General features: G+C 43.2%; 1 protein-coding gene across 4 annotated transcripts in view; it reads right to left on the bottom strand.

Moving 5' to 3' along the window:
- Positions 1-21,467, bottom strand: part of LOC115207615 (cadherin-4-like) — a 373,996-nt gene that overhangs the window by 75,978 nt on the left and 276,551 nt on the right. For all 4 annotated transcript variants that reach the window (XM_029774884.1, XM_029774885.1, XM_029774886.1 and 1 more), the window contains one exon: positions 14,856-15,038. In XM_029774884.1, the coding sequence (XP_029630744.1) occupies positions 14,856-15,038 (183 nt within the window). The remainder of the gene's footprint in view (positions 1-14,855; positions 15,039-21,467) is intronic.

Below are 21,467 nucleotides of genomic sequence, written 5' to 3'. Positions count from 1 at the left end.
GACTGCTGAATGTTTGTTTTTCTCTCTTGCTTTGTTTGTTCTTTTCCATATATAGAAATAAGGTTAATGAAATCAATAACTTTCTAACATCAGATAACATTCAAATATTTGCCATTTCTGAGACTCACTTAGATAATTCCTTTGATGATACAGCAGTAGCAATGCAAGGATATAACATCTATAGAAGAGACAAGAATGCTTATGGGGAGGTGTTGCTGTACAGTACCTTGCAAAAGTATTTATCCCCCTTGGCATTTTTCCTATTTTGTTGCATTACAACCTGTAATTTAAATAGATTTTTTATTTGAATTTCATGTAATGGACATACACAAAATAGTCCAAATTGGTGAAGTGAAATGAAAAAAATTACTTGTTTCAAAAAAATTTAACCCCCCCCAAAAAAACGGAAAAGTGGTGCGTGCATATGTATTCACCCCCTTTGCTATGAAGCCCCTGAATATGATCTGGTGCAACCAATTACCTTCAGAAGTCACATAATTAGTTAAATAAAGTCCACCTGTGTGCAATCTAAGTGTCACATGATCTGTCACATGATCTCAGTATATCTACACCTGTTCTGAAAGGCCCCAGAGTCTGCAACACCACTAAGCAAAGGGCACCACCAAGCAAGCAGCACCATGAAGACCAAGGAGCTCTCCAAACAAGTCAGGGACAAAGTTGTGGAGAAGTACAGATCAGGGTTGGGTTATAAAAAAATATCCAAAACTTTGAACATCTCACGGAGCACCATTAAATCCATTATAAAAAAATTGAAAGAATATGGCACCACAACAAACCTGCTAAGAGAGGGCCGGCCACTAAAACTCATGGACCAGGCATGCAGGGCATTAATCAGAGACAACAAAGAGACCAAAGATAACCCTGAAGAAGCTGCAAAGCGCCACAGCGGAGATTGGAGTATCTGTCCATTGGACCACCTTAAGCCGTACACTCCACAGAGCTGGGCTTTATGGAAGAGAAGCCAGAAAAAGACATTGCTAAAAGAAAAAAATTGGTGTTCGCCAAAAGGCATGTGGGAGACTCCCCAAACATATGGAAGAAGGTACTCTGGTCAGATGAGACTAAAATGTTGCTTTTTGGCCATCAAGGAAAATGTCTGGCACAAACCTAACACCTCTCATCACCCCAAGAATTCCATCCTCACAGGGAAGCATGGTGTTGGCAGCATCATGCTGTAGGGATATTTTTCATCGGCAGGGGCTGGGAAACTGGTCAGAATTGAAGGTATGATGGATGGCGCTAAATACAGGAAAATTCTTGAGGGAAACCTGTTTCAGTCTTCCAGAGTTTTGAGACTGTGTTGGAGGTTCACCTTCCAGCAGGACAATGACCCTAAGCATACTGCTAAAGCAAACCTTGAGTGGTTTAAGGGGAAACATTTAAATGTCTTGGAATGGCCTAGTCAAAGCCCAGACCTCAATCCAATTGAGAATATGTGGTATGACTTAAAGATTGCTGTACACCAGTGGAATCCATCCAACTAGAAGGAGCTGGAGCAGTTTTGCCTTGAAAAATGGGTGGGTGAATAGTTATGCACGCTCAAGTTTTCAGTTTTTTTGTCTTATTTTTTGTTTGTTTCACAATAAAAAATATTTTGCATCTTCAAAGTGGTAGGCATGTTGTGTAAATCAAATGATACAACCCCCCCAAAAATCAATTTTAATTACAGGTTGTAAGGCAACAAAATAGGAAAAATGCCAACGGGGGTGAACACTTTCGCAAGGCACTGTATACAGTACCAGTCAAAAGTTTGGACACACCTACTCATTCATTTTTTTATATTTTCTACATTGTAGAATAATAGTGAAGACATCAGAACTATGAAAAAACACATTTGGAATCATGCAGTAACCAAAAAAGTAGCCACCCTTTGCCTTGACAGCTTTGCACACTCTTGGCATTCTCTCAAGCAGCTTCACCTGAAATGCTTTTCCAACAGTCTTTAAGGAGTTCCAACATATGCTGCTTTTCCTTCACTCTGAGGTCCAACTCATCCCAAAACAGTTTCATCATAGGGCTTGATGGTTTTTGCGACTGAAATAACACATATGGAATCATGTACAATAGTAACCAAAAAAGTTTTAAACAGAGAGATCATCCATTCACTTACTCTGCGTCTCACAAAGACACAGGGGTTGGAACCAAAAACCTCAAAGTTGGACTCATCGGACCAAAGGACAGATTTCCACTGGTCTAATGTCCGTTGCTCAAGTTTCTTGGCCCGAGCAAGTCTCTTCTTATTATTTGTGTCCTTTAGTAGTGGTTTCTTTGTAGCAATTCGGCCACGAAGGCCTGATTCACTCAGTCTCCACTGGACAGTTGATGCTGAGATGTGTCTGTTACTTGAACTCTGTGATACATTTATTTGGGCTGCAATCTGAGGTGAAGTTAACTCTAATGAACTTATCCTCTGCAGCACAGGTAACTCTGGGTCTTCCTTTCCTGTGGCAGTCGTCATGAGAGACAGTTTCATCACAGCACTTGATAGTTTTGTGACTGCACTTAAAGAATCTTTCAAAGTCCTTGAAATGTTCCATATTGACTGACCTTAATGTCTTAAAGTAATGATTGACTGTCATTTGTTTTTGCTTATTTGAGCTGTTCTTGCCATAATATGGACTTGTTCTTTTACCAAATAGGACTATCTTCTGTATACTACCCCTACCTTGTCACAACAGAACTGATTGGCTCAAACGCATTAAGAAGGAAAGAAATTCCACAAATTAACAAGGCACACCTGTTAATTGAAATGCATTCCAGGTGACTACCTCATGAAGCTGGTTGAGAGAATACCAAGGGTGGCTACTTTGAAGAATCTAAAATCTAAAATATATTTTGATTTGTTTAACACTTTTTTGGTTACTACATTATTCCATGTGTGTTATTTCAGAGTTTTGAGGCCTTCACTATTATTTTACAATGTAGAAAACAGTAAAAATAAAGAAAAACCTTTGAAGGAGTAGGTGTGTCCAAACTTTTGACTGGCGCTGTATATTCAGAGCCATATCCCTGTAATGCTTAGAGAAGATCTCATGTCGGCTGTTATTGACGTGCTGTGGTTACACATTTTCCTGCCCCATCTAAAGCCTATTATTTTAGGGTGTTGCTATAGGCCACCAAGTGCTAACAGTCAGTATCTAGATAATGTGTGTGAAATGCTTGAGCGTGTATGTGATGTAAACAGAGAGGTCTACTTTCTTGGGGAGCACAATATTGACTGGTTTTCATCAAGCTGTCTGCTCAAGAGGAAGCTTCTCACTGTAACCATTGCCTGTAACCTGGTTCGGGTTATTAATCAACTAACCAGGGTGTTTACAAATACTACAGGAACAAGATCCTCTACATGTACTGACCACATTTTTATGAATACTGTAGAACTTTGTTCTAAAGCTGTATCCATACCCATTGGATGCAGTGATCACAATATAGTGTGATTAAATGCTATATAAAATAGCATTTAAGAGATCAGACAAAATATATTGCTGTGACTCTTATTTGGATGACGTTAAACATATTTGTTGGTCTGATGTGATTAATAAGGAGCGATGCACTTCATGAACTCTTTCAATTATTGATAAACATGCACCTGTTAAGAAACTGACTGTTAGAACTGTTAAGGCTCCATGGACTGATGAATTGAATTTAAAACTGTATGGTTGAAAGAGATGGGGATAAAGAAGTGGCTAATAATTCTGGCTGCACATCTGACTTACTGAAAATTGAGAAATTATGTGACTAAACTCAACAAAAAGAAGAAACTGTATTATGAAGCCAAGATCTATGATATAAAGAATGCTGGGGAAAAAAGTAGTACTTTAAATTAAATTATGGGCAGAAAGACAAATTCAACTTCATCTTTCATCGAATCAGATGGCTTGTTTATTACAAAAACCATTTGATGTTGGCAATTATTTTAATGATTACTTAATTGGCAAAGTGGGAAAACTTAGGCAGGAAATGCCAACAGCGAACAGTGAGCAATCATATTCATGCATAAAAAAAAATAATAATGAAAGAAAAGCATTGTAAGTTTGAATTTTGTAAAGTTAGTGTGGAAGAGGTGGAAAAATTATTGTAATCGATCAATAATGACAAACCTCCTGGCATTGACGACTTAGATGGAATGTTACTGAGGATGGTAGCTGACTCTATGGCCACTCCTATCTGTCATATCTTTAATCTGAGTCTAGAGGAAGGTGTTTGTCCTCAGGCCTGGAAGGAAGCCAAAGTCATTCCGCTACCCAAGAGTGGTAATGCAGCCTTTACTGGTTCTAACAGCAGACCTATCGGCTTGCTGCCAACTCTTAGCAAACTTTTGGAAAAAATGGTGTTTGACCAAATACTATGCTATTTCTCCGTAAACAAATTGACAACAGACTTTCAACAAAGTTATAGACAAGGGCACTCAACATGTACTGCACTGAGACAAATGACTGATGATTGGTTATAAAGAAATTGATAAGAAGATTGTGAGAGTTGTACAGTTAGATTTCAGTGCCGCCTTTGATATTATTGACCATAACATTTTGTTGAGAAAACATACGTTTTATTGCTTTTCAACCTTTGCCATATCGTGGACTCAGAGATACAGTTGAATTCGGAAGTTTACATGCACTTAGGTTGGAGTCATTAAAACTTGTTTTTCAACCACTCAACAAATTTCTTGTTAACAAACTATAGTTTTGGTTAGGACATCTACTTTGTGCATGACACAAGTAAAGTTTTTCCAACAGTTGTTTACAGACAGATTATTTTACTTATAATTCACTGTATCACAATTCCAGTGGGTCAGAAGTTTAAATACTCTACGTTGACTTTGCCTTTAAACATCTTGGAAAATTCCAGAAAATGATGTCATGGCTTTAGAAGCTTCTGATAGGCTAATTGACATATTTTGAGTCTCCTAGAGATGAACGTACTTTGGTGCGAAAAGTGCAAATCAATCCCAGAACAACAGCAAAGGACTTTGTGAAGATGCTGGGGGAAACAGGTACAAAAAGATCTATATCCACAGTAAAACGAGTCATATATCGACATAACCTGAAAGGCCGCTCAGCAAGGAAGAAGCCACTGCTCCAAAACTTTCATAACAAAAGCCAGACTACGGTTTGTAACTGCACATGGGGACAAAGATTGTACTTTTTGGAGAAATGTCCTCTTGTCTGATGAAACAACAATAGAACTGTTTGGCCATAATGACCATCGTTATGTTTGGAGGAAAAAGGGGGAGGCTTGCAAGCCGAAGAACACCATCCCAACTGTGAAGGACGGGGTGGCAGCATCATGTTGTGGGGGTGCTTTGCTGCAGGAGGGACTGGTGCACTTCACAAAATAGATAGCATCATGAGGCAGGAAATTCCGTGGATATATTGAAGCAACATCTCAAGACATCAGTCAGGAAGTTAAAGCTTGGTCACAAATGGTTCTTCCAAACGGACAATGACCCAAGCATACTTCCAAAGTTGTGGCAAAATGGCTTAAGGACAACAATGTCAAATTATTGGAGTGGCCATCACAAAGCCCTGACCTCAAACCTATGGAAAATGTTTGAGTAGAACTAAAAAATCGTGTTTGAGCAAGGCCTTCAAACTTGACTCAGTTACACCAGCTCTGTCAGGAGGAATGGGCCAAAATTCACCCAACTTATTGTGGAACGCTTGTGGAAGGCTACCCGAATCGTTTGACCCAAGTTCAACAATTTAAAGGTAATGCTACCAAATACTAATTGAGTGCATGTAAACTTCTGACCCACTGGCAATGTGATGAAAGAAATAAAAGCTGAAATAAATCATTTTCTCTACTATTATTCTGACATTTCACATTCTTAAAATAAAGTGGTTATCCAAACTGACCTAAGACGGGGAATTTTTACTAGGATTAAATGTCAGGAATTGTGAAAAACTGAGTTTAAATGTTTTATGTAAACTTCCGACTTCAACTGTATCTATCTAATAGAACTCAGAAATCACAGCTAATGAAGTCACTGAAACCCTTAACAAGGAGTTGCAGTCAGTTTTTGAATGGGTGGCCAGCAATAAACTGGTCCTGAACATCTCTAAAACTAAGAGCATTGTATTTGGTCCGAATCATTCCCTAAGCTCTAGACCTAAGCTGAATCTGGTAATGAATGGTGTGGCTGTCGATCAAGTTGAGAAGACTAAATTACTTGGTGTTACATTAGATTGTAAACTGTCATGGTTAAAACATATACATTCCAGGTCCTAGGTGGCGCAGCGGTCAAAAGCACCACAGTGCTGAGGCACAATTGGCCCAGTGCCATCCGGGATAGGGGAGGGTTTGGTCAGTGGGGCTTTCCCTGCCTCATTATGCTCTAACGACTCTTTGTGATAGGGCCGGGCACCTGCAAGCTGACTCCGGTCGTCAGTTGAACAGTGTTTCCTATGACACATTGGTGTGAGTGTCATCCGGGTAAAGCAAGCAGTGTGATAAGAAGTAGGATGCCAGGTGGTTCATGTTTCGGAGGACGCATGACTCAACCTTCGCCTCTCCCGAGCCCACTGAGGAGTTGCAGAGATGAGCCAAGGGACCTAATTAAAAAAATAAGCTTGTGGCCATACCACCCTGAACACGCCTGTTCAGGGTCGGGCCTGGTTAGTCCTGGGATGGGAGACCACCTGGGAATACAGTACACATATATATATATTTTTAAACATGGATTCAGTGGTTGTAAAGGTGGGGAGAGGTTTGTCCATAATAAAGAGATGCTCTGCTTTTTTGACACCACACTCCAAAAACAAGTCCTGCAGGCTCTAGTTTAGTCTTATCTTGATTATTTACCAGTCATGTGGTCAAGTGCTGTAAAGAACAACCTACACTCTAAGAAAAAAGGGTCCCAAAAGGGTTATTTGGCTCTCTCCATTGGCTCTCTCCACACTCTTTTGGGTCCCATGTAGAACCTTCTGCGCAAAGGGTTCTACATGGAACTCATGGAACTCCAAAAGGTTCTACCTGGAACCAAAAACAGTTATTCAAAGAGTTCTTCTATGGGGACAGCCGTAGAACCCTTTTTTCTCAGTGTTGTTAAGCTGCAGCTGGCCCAGAAAAGAGCAGCACGTCCTGCTCTTAATTGTAATCAGAGGGCTAATATAAATACTATGCATACCAGTCTCTCTTGGCTAAGAGTTGAGGAGAGACTGGCTGCATCACTTCTTCTAAGAAACAATAATGTGTCGAAAATTTATATTTGTTTGCATAGCCAACATACACACAGCTCTGGCACACACACTTACCCCACCAGACATGCCACCAGGGGTCTTTTCACAGTCCCCAGATCCAGAACAAATTCAAGAAAGCATACAGTATCATACAAAGCCATTATTGCATGGAACTCCCTTCCATCTAATCTTGCTCAAATGAACAGCAAACCTGGTTTCAAAAAACAGATAAAATAACACCTCATGGCACAACGCCTCTCTCCTATTTCACCTAGATATTTTGTGTGTATCTATTGGTACAGTATGTAGGCCATATGTGTGGTTTGTAAATGTATGTAGTTCTGTCCTTGAGCTGTTCTTGTCTATTAATGTTCTGTATTATGTAATATGGCATGTTTTGTCTGGACAGTTGAACCCAGGAAGAGTAGCTGCTGATTTCGGAACAGCTAATGGGGATCCTAATAAAATACACATTTCACATTTCACACACACACACACACACACACACACACACACACACACACAGCATTACCCAGATGGAGGTGCAGAATGTGGGATGGTGGGGAGAGAAAACGGGATAATTAGGAGTACAAATATTAATGGAAGTTAAAGACAGACTAACAAACCCAATTACTACATTAGCCGGCCAATTTAGATGAGAGCTCTGAGAAACCAGCAGGCAGGACTTTGTTGAAATAGACCAGCAGTCTCCATGCATTAACAATGGAATGAATTCCCCTGTCGTATCCTGCAGCCATAAATTCTGCCTGCAGACTGCAGTATAAAGCCAGCCACATTCCCCTGCTCTCCAGGCTGAATGGACGAAGCAGAGACCAACACTCCTTTTTTCCCCGCCTCATAAAGACGGAGGGCCCTGGAGACAGGAGACTCGGGGGAGGAGTGGGAGGAGGGGGAGGAGGAGGGGTTTGTACTGCTACTGCAGTTTTCTTCCACCGCTGCTTGCTAACCTGCCTCCCTTCTAATGCCCAATCCATTTCGACTACTCAATATGCTTCCTCTTGTCCAGCCCATCCCGGGAGACCTGCTGAATGCACCAGCACTCCCACTCCGGCCAATCACCAACACCCTGAGGCTACATTTGGGCCTTATTGGCAAGCTGTGGTCAACCAACGCCTGGCCAGTCAGGTGGAGCCAAGAGCTGAATGGATTTTCTGTTTGGCTGTGGGAGGTGCGAGACCTGCCAATGAGGGCTCAGGAGTGGCATTGTGTGTCTCTGAGGGAGGCTGCCAGAGGGGTCAGGCCTGAGGACTGCAGACTGACAGTTATTTAGTGAGGTGCAGAGCATAGCATGGTCTCCCGAGTGGCACAGTGGTCTAAGGCACTGTATCTCAGTGCTAGAGGCATCACTACAGACCCTGGTTTGATTCCAGGCTGTATCACAACTGGCTGTGATTGGGAGTCCCATAGGGCGGCGCACAATTGGCCCAGCATCGTCTGGGTTTGGTCGGGGTAGGCCGTCATTGTAAATAAGAATTTGATCTTAACTGACTTGCCTAGTTAAATAAAGGTTAAATAAAATAAAATATCTGCGGGAAGTAGGGGTGCTAAGGGTTCTGCAGCAACCCTAAAAAAATTAAATACATGTAAAAATATATTTTTTAACAAAAGTAGTGCTCTGGGCCTTTAATAGTCCTGTATTAGCGGACCGATATAGCCATCTGCAGCACTGGCAAAGACCCCCCCACCCCGTAAAAAAAAAAAAAAATTGCATCACCCCCACCCCAAACTACTTCTCGCAGCTATGGGGCAGAGCTCTATGTCAGTCAGTGGAGGGATTGCCTTTGTACAGCTAGGCCAGCTACTGGGACGCTGCAGACACAGGCACAGGCACTTAGTACAAACACACACATGCAAGCACAAAAACGCACATCCTATACAGCTTTCCTGTTTCTACCTAGTTCTATAAACAGTAGTGTATTACCATGCCATAGAGATGGTTCTCTCCCACACATACACCAACTTTTATTGGTTTACTGAGTCAAGAGCAGGGTTTAATTTAGCATTTCATTCTACCTAGGGAGACTAACTTATTAAAAACTTGTGCTTCATCTTGAGCATAGAAAGTTGGCTGCAAAACTTGTTCTGACAAGTAACCGCCCGCTTCTGTAGGTGTAATCACAATATTTTGTTTTTGTTGAAAATTGTATGCCTCCTGCATTCAATTTACATAAAATCCCACCAAATGAGGGGCCTCCAGCCATTGTGTGACTCAAGCAGAAGAGTTTAGGGACAACTTGATAACTCCATCATAACACCTACCCAGAGGTGTCATCTCATATTATGCATAATTGGTTGCCTTGGTAAAGGAAAAAAAATTGCCTGGTCTGATTGGTGTCTGCCTCACCTCAGGATCGTCCTTGACGTGGAGAAAAGAATGTAATGACTTTCCAAAGCACACAGTGTAGATTACAGTTCTCTTCAGAGTAGGCGTAACGCCCTCACATATCAGGACTTCAATCAAAGGCCCTCTCATTCCATTCCTCTGCTTTGCCCAAGGACTGTTTTTTTTTAATTGATCTCCTTTATCACCCCTTCTTTTATAATGATTTAGTTCTTTCTGGTGTGTGTCTGACTGAGTCAGTGGTGAGGACGGAGAGGATGGAGAGGAGCAGAGAGGCTCATCTCTCCCTGTTTGGACTGGTTTCAGTCAGATGTGGCATTGGGTCCAGTCTTAGGTGCTGGAGGAGACAGTTGAGATGAGACTGCTACAAATGGGCTGAAACTAATGCTGCTCTCTGAAACTAACGCTGCGCTCTGAAACTAACGCTGCTCTCTGAAACTAACGCTGCTCTCTGAAACTAACGCTGCTCTCTGAAACTAACGCTGCTCTCTGAAACTAACGCTGTTCTCTCTCACCTCACATATTTACTATGCTCTCTCTTTCTCCTCCAATCCCAATCTGTCCCCTTTTCTCTCTTTCTATTCTCCATCTCTTTCACTATCTATTTAATTATAGCTGTTTTCAATCTCCAATTGCATTAATCTTACCTCTGTCAAGAGCAATACTTTATTGGACAGTGAACGGCATGGGGAAAATATTGCATTTTACCACAATGGTAAATTATTGCCATCAAAGCGACACTACTTGAGATTGCTCATGAGGGTTTTGCACTTCACAATAAAACCTCCCTGAAGTGGGATGTTGGTGCTGCTAGTTTCACTCTAATCATTTCCCTTCTGTTCATAAGGGAAGGGGGTCTACTCAATGTGTCATGCAGTGATATCCCTTATTAACGTATCTAATAAACTTTCCTTGGACCAACACACCATTGGAGCAGCAGCTAGACTAGCAGCTAGACTGTCCAGGACTTTCAGAACTGCCTAGGGAAGGAAGAAAGAAAGAAAGAAAGAAAGAAAGAAAGAAAGAAAGAAAGGTGTGATGTGTGTGAGGATAATCAGGATATGGCCGGACATCTCTGGGTGGAGCAGGAAAATCACATTGCTGAAGTGGATATTAGAGTCTCCCAGCCAGCCACAATGCAGAACAGATCACAATCAATAACACAGGCACATTTACCTCCTGCTGCACCATATTACTTGTGTTGATGGAAGCATACATTTTCTCCATCTGTTCAAATAAATTAAACCGAATCCAAGGCCAATCTAGCAAACCCTGGTTTCTCAGATGAAAATGGGTAATTACTCTCAAAAGGCTAGCACTTTCCTGCAGTCAATGACCAAAAGCGCTTTCTTTGGCCTCATGGGTGGAATGTTATTTATATTTTTCATAATTTCATAATTAATTAATATACTATTTTTTTAAACAATGAAAATCTGCCGTTTCTATGTCAAACGGTTATGTTATATTTCAGTCTTCTATTTCTGACATGGTACAGGTGTCTTCTTTTTAAGCCCATAACCATGTGTGTGAAGTGTATACTTTCGTTTCAAAGTAGATTTGTTTAAGACTACCAAGAAACACTCTACGTGACTCTGATTTAGCCTACTGTGAACCCTGGTGAACCTGGCTGTATGTGGAGCTGTTTAACATCATAAAAATGCTAGAGAGACAGAGTCAGAGACTTTCCACAGCTCTGGAGGAATCAGTGTGCTGTGAGTGTGCTGCTGTAACCACAGGGGTTGTTCTCGGCCACCTCCAAGACAAGAGAGATAAAGAACTAAATCCCTCTGCTCTCTTCACTGGCCAGCTGTCACAATGGAACAGCCCAGTCAAGCCGTGTTGCAGAGAGAAATAAGGATTTAATACCTCACGGGGCCATGGACGTGATGCACATCCCCCATGGCAAAGGAACAGGGCTCTCTTTCACTACTGCTAGAGGTTGTGGCCCACCACGCACGCACGCACGCACGCACGCACGCACGCACGCACGCACACACACACACAAGGCGCGCGCGAACACACACACACACACACACACACACACACACACACACACACACACACACACACACACACACACACACACACACACACACACACACACACACACACACACACAAAGGAACACCTGGGTGTCAGTAAACCCAACCATCTGAAGCTGAACATGAGGTAAGGGGATGAAAGGCTGTCCATTCTTCTCTAGCAGGGTGGTACAATACAACCACGATCCTGCAGTCTGTGTTTGTTTGTGTGTGTGTGTGAGTGAGTGTTTTTTTTGCTTTGGTTGAAAATCTGTCCTCTTGCCAACTCGTTGGTGAAAGGCGATTTCAGTAATCCGGGAGTGTAAGCCGCATGGTACAAATGGGCGTGAGAGAGCTCTGTGGTGGCCCAGAGAGAAAGCTGTCTCTGGCCTGGACGTCTGGTGGACTGATAACAGGCTGCACAGTTTACAGGAGCATCCTGGAACCATGGAGCTGATAGACAGAGCTGCCATAGCATGACAACAGGAATGGAGCTTGTTTGTCATGTCACTTCTAAAACAGTTATAGTAAAATCCCTGTTGTCCAGTGAGCTAGTTTAAACAACTCCTGCATGTCTGCATACACACACATGCAAGCAACTGAAAGTGTGCTAAATACTCCTGAATTCAATGAACAACTGTTCAAGCAGAGCTGTGTTTGTGTCCATCTCTGTATCTGTCCTCTTGTCTCTGTGTCTGGGTACATGTCTTTGTAGAGTCCTAAGGCATACCAGACAAATCACTTGGCATCACAACTCAAATCGGAGAGAAGTGTCCCTCTTTACCTGCTGAAGGCTCTTGATAGAAAATACCTGGGTAGTTTTCTGTTCAGCCCTTCATAGTGAGTAGCTAGGTTTCCATCCAATTCATTCGAATATTCTAAAATCTGCATAAAAACAATATGCACATTTTCCCACCAGAGATGTGCTTCCATCAAATTGACTTGTTGCGGATAAAAGGCTGTGCGTGATGACCGGTAGTGCACATAAAAATAACTTTTGTGGTTAAATTCCTATGTACCAAAAATTAGAATTTTTTAAAATGGGTTTCCATCACATTTTCAACTCTACTGATGGTTTTGTCAGAAAAAGTTTTCGTTCTTTAGCAAATGTGCTCACTCTGGTATTGGCACCTGTGCTCTACCCAACGTCGATCATCATGTCACCAAAATAAAACCCTCAATTATTATTGGAAAGGAGCATCAAGCTCATCACCTTGCACTTTCACCACCCTGTGTGGTTCATCATAACTTATTTAATCTGTAGCCTAATCAACTGCATTCCTGAGTCATAGTGGGAGGACTACACAAAAAAAAATTGTATGACTCCAAGTTTCGATTTGGTTATTATATCAATATTTGCGCATAAAAGCGTTTCCACCACCATTTCTTGCATAATACATTTTACAGACACAAAAAAATCCCACCTTGTCTAGCTTATTTTGTTTTGTCGACATTTGGAAAGTTTACCGACAAATTTGCTGTCTCCATCAGGCCTGTTGTGACATTGTTAATCCGACATGTACTCTACTCTCAGGAAAAGGTTGGATGGATACCTGGTTACTGTCTGAGATTTATTCTACCCTTCTCTTCATTTGCCTGGGGTGAGTATGTATTCATGGATGCCAAGGGAAGCCAGGCTTCCCCCAAATATTGACCAAGAAAAAATTCAAAAACATAAAATAGTGTATCTTCCGTCTCTGTGTTTCATAATTTTCCTTAAATTCACAAGAGGCTGAATGTATCTCAACGGAGAAAGCATTCGAGCGAGTGAAACAATGCCCAACTGTCTCTGTATGTGTAGGCCATCTATCTGATGCTGTCTGGCCCAAAAGTGTATGACATTGTTGCCACCCGTAGCATTGAGTGCAACGGAAGCCAGCGAGAATTTGGTCCTCCCTTGATAAAAAAAAGTATATAATAACAGCCAATCGGCGTTGAGCTAAACTGAGTGAGCTCAACTGTGAATGGTCCTGGCGCACCAAAAAAAAAGTGTAAAGGGAAGCCAGTTTGGATTTGGCGTCACTCCTATCAAATCGCATTGAGAGCATACGTCACTGACAGAAACAACTTGAATTGTTGCATCTCGTTGTGTTGTTGTCCTCCAGTGATGAGATAGCTAGCTAAAATTATCCCTTTCCTAAATTAACCATGGATGGAGATAGGGACTTGTGGTTTTACTTAATTCTCTGTATTGGCCAATGATTATAACGGTGATTCTGATCCAGCCATTAACTCATACATTGTGCCCCTGGCCTGAGAAGATGGAAGTTCAATATGTAGCTAGATGTAGAAGGCTAATGTTAACATGCTAACGTTGCCGATGAAAGGAAGTTAGGCTAGTGAGCAAGCATTTTAGTCAGGTAGCCTAGAACAACAAAAAATTAAAGCGTGTACTATATGTCCGTTTCGTCAACATGAAAGAGAGGAGGATGGCATTGGCGTTTCTCTACAAGTAGGGTAAGTCAACATGTTTTTTTACTTTCATGAACCTGCACGCACACACACACAAACAGAAATCAGAAACATGGACAGCCACATCATATTTAGCTGACGTTGATTGGACTAAATTGTTTTTGGTATCTTTTCGTTGTCACTGTATTAGATTAAGGATAGGTGATTTGATGATGTTGAAATGTTGAAGTTAAAATGGTGCTGGAATAGTGGAAGCAGCCCTGTTTTCTTTGCGACTTGTAGTAACTCTCCGTGGTTGTAAATCAATAATCGTTTAGTGATCCGGAAATTTAGGAAACATTAACTTCCTTGACCATGCTGTAGGTCATGTAGCTGTTTGTTACATGCAATATGCTTTGTGGACTTCACCGGACAGAGGTTGCTCTCCGGTTTTGTGATGAAACAAATGTGTGGTTGAATTTATTCTGCCAATGTGTCTTCTTATTGTCTCGGCCTTAGGCCTTTATATCACGGTGTCAAGGCATGTGAACTAACAGGTTATTTAAAGAGCGAACAACACAATTATCACAACACGTATGTTGTAATATGGCTTTTTTTTCTGGCTTCCCCAGTGACTTTACCCACGCACCGCTACTAAATGAACCTCCAACAGACGTGGGTTGTCTGGCTTGAAGATGTCTTTGGAACGTGTTTTTGGCTCAAATGAAAGTAAAAAGACATCTTCAGGTGTATGATGGGCAGTAGCAAAACAGAGCAAGATTGGGTTACTGTTATCAGAATTGATGATGAACTCATTTCTAATTTACAACAAAAAGACAACTTGGACTTAAATGGTTATTGATAAGTGTAATAACTGTCACGCACTCTGACAAGCATTTGTGGGAAGGGTCCTCTGGAGTTTTCAGGCACATTGATTGGTGGGATGACCCAGTCCCGCTTCTGTCGTCTCAGACCATTGGCAGAGGAGCTTTTTTGATGTTTCCGTGGAAACTTGATAACCCTGGGATTAGAGTCCCAGGCCCTTGCAATCATATCCTCCACTCCAATCTGAAAGGAGAAGAAATCAACACATTATTGACCTACAGCATTCCAACAATTAATTGAGAGACAACCAAACTATGAAAGTCTCACACTGAATGATGAGACATGAGAGGTCAATATAAAGGAGTAGAGTGTCACTGAATTGTTTGTTCATCTTCTAAAAGTGTGGAACATACAGGTGACAAATACATCATAAAGATCAAACTTGACAGATGATAAGAAACAGAATAAAAGTAATGTTTCTTTCAGTTAATTTTCAAAAATTCAAATATAATCCACACTTTCCAGCCATCACCTTTCATGTACTTCGCAAATCACCTAAAAGGACCAAGCCTTGGCAGACATTCCAGGCATTAGTCTTGCAGTCAGGTTACCAATGACCTATGAACAGTCCTCAGAGGTTGACTTCTATGTCTTTATCCAGCAAAAAGCCTTCTGACAGAGTCACAGAGCTGTGCTGCTCCGTGTGATGCAACCTGTGACATATCCCACTCCAAATGAAAAGGGATTGATGAAATATCACTTCAATAACAGCGAGATCAGAATGTTAGGACCAACAGTGATCCTGCTGTCGTGACGTTGTATTAGTTAATGTGACGACTGTTGCTCATCGAATGATTAACGGTTTATAATTACGTGATTAAATGAATTAAGCAATGAATCAAGCAATTATTAACTCATTAACCTGGGGCACCATGGGAACATTGTTTTGATTGAGTTTCTATTTCCCAAATTAACTCAAAGGATATCAGAATATCGATTACAACAGTCGCTAAATTAATCAGTTTCCTCTACAGTCTCATAATCTGAAAGTCGTATAATCCGGGAATCTGCACGGACCCGGGCTTTACCACTGAATTTACCACACCAATCTTAGTTGATTATTTATTTACTAGCAAGCTAAAATGATGATAAAAATGCACATACACAAAACACAGTCTAGCTATTGATTAGGACTTAGTATAACGGGCCAACACACTATGGCGCTTGTTACCCAAAATGGGGATTTTAAAGAGAGAGAAAGAAAGGAAGTACACGAGAGAAATATACATTTGGGTTCATTTGTCAGCCATGCTTATTTAAAATTAGCCTTGCCCCGAACTGCCGCTCTTATGGGTCAGAATATAATGATGTAATTACGTGTTGTAGTTCTCAGGTGGGAAGCTCCGCGTGGGTCGTTTAGGCTTCTAAATGACGAAGTTCTCCGGCGCAACTCTCTGGTTGTCCTCACGATGTCAGTGTCCTTCTTGGCTAAGTGGTCTGATCCTCACCCTTGATCGGAAAGGGGTCTTCTGAGGACAGACAGCTCTGTAGCTCAGAGCTCACAGCTTCGGCTCGAATGGTGTCGATACCACGATTCAATGGAGAGTGGAGGCTGGGTGGTTCGGCTTGAATTCACCCGCTTAGACACAGCTACTCGTCCGTAGCTCGTGTAGAAAAATATTTCTTTGTCTTCAACCTTGTTTCGTTTTGGGGTTCGTCGACTTTGTTAGACCTTGGCTGCAGCTTGGGGTCAATAGTCTACTATGTTAATTCTTCACTCTCCTGTCTTATACCCTCGGGTCAGAAGTGGGCGTAACAGCCTTTAGGGCGATTCTCTGGGCGGACCAAGTACAGGGGGCAAGGCTTAGATTTGGCTAAAAATCTGATTTTAGACACTAACTTCACATTTCATCTTTATCAAAACATTCTGTTTGATTTGGATATTTTCCAAACCGCGTACAATGTATAAACATCAGGCATATACTGGGAAAACTCTTAAAGGTACAATGTTTTCATAATAACGTCATCTCTTAACCTTTAAAAACAAATACCAAAGTTACATACATTTTAATATTCCACTTTTCGTCATAACCACCATTGTGGCTGACGGAAACCATTGTTCCAAAGTTCCTTTATTGCATGTTTAAGGTTCTGAGGCCAGTTCTCCATTGTTAGGACAAAGGAATTTCTCTGTATTATGGGCATGAGGTGTCATAAAACCCCCACATCTTCAGACCCCTAGATCTCTCCTCCTCTGTTGGGGGTTTGGGAGATAATCTGTAGGGTGGTGGTCTCCTGTACCCTGACCTGATCAGGACAGTCATGACAGTCCCCCTCTGGTAGGTTCAACTTGGAATGATTCTGCATGTTGCAACCCACCATAAGAATGACCATCGGATGTCCTGGTCTGTGGATCATCAGAGCAGCCCCCCCCCCCCTTTAGTGGTTCCCCCCCGGTAGGCTTTCCGCAAGCTGTGGATCACCACCAGAATGGATCAAGGAGGTCTGGCAGTGGCTCTGTGTTCCGGCCCGTCGTCCGGTTATCCCGGTTAGTGGACCTAGGCAGTAACTTGGCAGACGTTAATAACGCACAACACTCAGGCAATACATCATTACATTTCCTCCCCAAAGGAGCGGTGTCTTGGCTCTAAGGCTTCCTAAGTGTCAAAGGTAATGAAACGAAAAATTGGAATAAAAACATAAAAGTATACAAAATATGTCTACCACACCTTAATCATCTAATATGGACTATGTTCTATATATGTCCAAGGCCTTGGCTAAATAGCTTTATCATGGCATTGTCTCTAATGTCATGTCTAGGTTGATCCTACTTGCAGGTGGGTAGTTAAGGCACTTGGAAAAACTTGGCCCCTGAAGGCCAAGCTTACATTAGGGACATTACTGGGCTGACCTAGCGAGTTCGGGAGAGGAGGCTGGGACTGGGTCCTGTAAGAGGGTTTCCGGATCCATTGCCACCTTTCCAAAAATCGGGATCGCTTCCGTCCCACGGGTGATCCTAGTATAAGACCTCATTAGGTCTTCCATTGCACGTGTGCGCCTGTGTACGTAGTAGGTGCACACGCCAAGGGAAATGAGACCAAGGATCATGGTAACAGTCAGGATACTGTCCGGCACCGTCCAAGAGCGGGCGACAGACCAGTCTTTTGGTCTGTAGTCAGTCGGGTCGACTAACAGTGCCTCATCCAGTACGCTAAGATCGACAGTCATGGGTCCCTCGTACTGGATTTGGTATTGAATGGCTTGTGGTAACTCAAGGGAACGTTTAGCAAAAGCGTCCGGCATTTCAATCTCTGTGTCTATCCGGTCGTCGGGAAGGTGGTATAGAGCGAGGTCGTCTACGTGAATAATCGCCCCCTCTGGTACCGTAACAAAAACAGTCTGGTTGGGGAGGTTTAATTGGGTGATGGAGTCATGGCGTTCGTAAGTCATAGTGGCGGACGCGAACGGTGTGTTGACCAACCATCGGTTCCCTACCACCTCCACTTGTGTGGTGGTGGCCCCATCCCTGGCTGTTAGTTTGGCTCTACAGCGTTCTTCGCTGGTGATAGCTTTAATACCACAAAGACGCTCAGTGTTATCCCTGACAAATGGTTTGCTAGGACAAAGGTAGTGGACATCTTTGGTTAGAGTACACATTAGCAGGTTAGGGGTGAGATAGAAATCTGGGTTGTTTTCCTGGTAAGCTACAACTGGGAACGTGGCAATCTTTACGTGGGTACTGTCGCGCCAAAATCCTACATTGAGAACCGTTTTCAATCTATAGATATTCTCCAGTTCAACAACCGGCAGCGTCAGTAGAAAACCCACTTCATTACGATCAACATCAACGTGTATTGGGATGGCCGACCCCAGACTATAGGCCAAATGTGATTGTAACGGCCTTAGTGTGGTTGAAGTAGCTGAGGTCAATATGTCGTGCACCATTGAGAGGGGCACTAGATATGAGGGGATTCTATTCATGGCCAAGTGGTCCATAGAAGAGCTAACTTCACGGAGAAAATCCTCCAGTAACAATCGAACCAATTGGACATGGGCATAGTCATGGTTCATGACCTCTGCTAGCTTTCCTACAGACAGGATAGTTTTGTTCAGGAGAGTAGCGTGTGTGTTGACCACCAGAATAGTGTCCTGGAGAGACTTTCCCACATGTTGCAACCTAAGGGCCTGTGCCTTCATCTGCTGCTGGATAAGTGGCATCTCTTCAGTAATCTCCCTAACATTCCTCTTGACTGTGGCTAGACTGACTGCGTTGACGGCAGTGGTACCTAGGGCAAATAGTGACCCTACGGCTGCCCCTATCGATAGTAGCGCCCCGACGAATCGTTTTTCTCGCCTGGGCTCAGCTAGTTCTGACTGGGTTACTGTGAACTTTTGGAGTTGGGCCAACATATGGGCAGTGTCTAGCTGGGCGTGCTTAATTGCCTGGCTGGTCCAGTCAGCCCCGGCCCAACTCAAATGCGCCGCAGGTGGAATGTGTTGGCGGTACACATTCTCTGCATCTAGGCGGACATATACCCTCTGCGTGTGTACTCTGCAGTTAGTTATGAGGAGTCCTGGATCGTCGCGGAGAACGATTCCCGTAGGGGGTCCGTTCGTGATTACGTCTGCTGGGTTGGTTTTGACCAGGGCGCAGAGTGTCAGGATCATCCAAAGGAACTCCATCCTACAGAAACGCATAATCAGAGATTGTTGGATTATTTCAGTTATTTGTATTCGTAAACAAAAATTGTTTTGACAACTATTTTTCTGTTTTTCTTATTTTTAATCAGTACAGCGCAGGACGATATCACTAGTGACAACAGATGTATATCTGGTAGCTGGGAAGAGAATAAAAGATATTAGGTGCAACGTACTGGTCTCCTGGAAGGGATCAGCTGAGGGTACTTAAGAATTTTCTTAGTACCTCTGGGTTTTTGCTAGGGTTTTTATCTATTCGGTGCTGGCTAGCACCCCTTCTATTCCCATGGGGGGAGTGTACAACTTGATTTGGTTCCGGTGGACCCACTTTAATGTGGCGGTTTGTCGACCTTTGCTGATTTTGATCTGGTAAGCTACAGGTGATAGCTTCACCACAATCTCGTGTGGCCCCGTCCAGTGGGGCAGGAACTTTGTTGCGACGCCCGCGGGTTTGGTGTATATGTAGTACCACACCTTATCTCCGACCTCGAACACCTGGTGTGAGGCTTTTTTGTCGTAATAGGTCTTGTCACCTTCTGCACTTCTTTCCAATTGTCCTTGAGCGTACGCAAAGGTAGTCTGGAGATGGTTCCGCAAGTCGGTCACGTATTGATGAGCCGTGTAGGCGGTGGCTGCGGCGACATCTCCCGGTTGGTACAGGAGATGCAGAGGAAGGGTAATTTGCAAGCCCGTCATCATCTCAAAGGGTGTCATTCCCGTAGACTTGTTGCGTGTGGCTCTGATTGCCATCAGTACCAATGGGAGTTTGAGGTCCCAATCTTTGTGGTTGGCTGCCACATATTTCCTCAAGATTTTGACAATTGATTGTTTGCTCTGGTCTACCCCCCCCCGAGCTCTTAGGGTGGTACGCGATGTGGAGTTTAGCTTTGACTCCCAGGAGCTTCCACAGTTCGGTCATTACAGCTGCCGAAAAGTGGGTTCCTCTGTCGCTGTCCACGGTTTCTCCTGGCAGGCCGAAACGACTGAAAACGTGGTTTAGCAAAAGAACGGCAGTGGTTTCCGCTGTGTCATTGGTCGCCGGCAGGCACTCCACCCACTTTGTGAATGCGCAAGTCACTGTGAGGAGGTACTTGTTGCCTCTGGCAGACCTGGCAACTGGGCCGACCCAGTCGATCTGGATCGAGCTCCAGGGGTAAGACACACCCTTGCGTTGCAGGGGTGCTCTGTGAAGTGGCTTGGTGGGTTGAAACTGGCAGCAAACTAGACACCCCCTCACGTATCGTGCCACGTCTTGTTCCATGTGAGGCCAGTGGGCCACCTGTCGCAATGTTTCACATGTAGCCTTGACCCCCCTATGGCCTCCACATGGCTCGTCGTGGGCATGAGCTATCATTATCCCCCTCTGTGTTTTAGGAACCACCCACCTTCGAGCGGTGTCGGTTTCTGAAACATACACCAATAGGTCATCTACAAGTGTGAGGTGCTGTTTAGTTGCGTACAGCGAACGCAAGTCGTGTGAACCTGCCAAAGCCAGTTCGGACACTGGGTGGTTGACAGGATCCGACAGGAATGCCATCAAAGTGGCGAGGGACTCATCTTAGTGTTGCATTGCTACCAGGTCGCCATTCATGAATGAATGCGTTAGCAACACATTATGTTTGTGCGACGACGTTTTCCGTGGTGCTACATGGCTACGCGTTACCGCAGACACCATAGCTTCCTCAGTGGGTTTTTCGTCTCGAGCAGCAAACACCCAAGGGGTGCCGTGAATTGCACCAGATTTCGCCATGCTGTCAGCATGGTCGTTGCCAAGTTTGTCACGACCAGGTGATTTGGAGTGTCCCTTGACTTTCTTCCAATACACCTGTATGTCGTGTTTGGTGATGAGATCATCACAAGCTAGAATGAGCTCTTTGTTTTTCACCTCTTTACCACTTGAAGTAGTCATGTGCTTTTGTTTCCAAAACGGCAAGTGGCATAAGAAGGTGAGTCTCGCGTAGTTAGAGTCGGTGC

This window comes from Salmo trutta, chromosome 14, assembly GCF_901001165.1.
Source record: "Salmo trutta chromosome 14, fSalTru1.1, whole genome shotgun sequence".
NCBI classification, from domain to species: Eukaryota; Metazoa; Chordata; class Actinopteri; order Salmoniformes; family Salmonidae; genus Salmo; species Salmo trutta.
The sequence above is the reverse complement of the archived record's forward strand: the minus strand, read 5'-3'. Positions and strand labels throughout refer to the sequence as shown.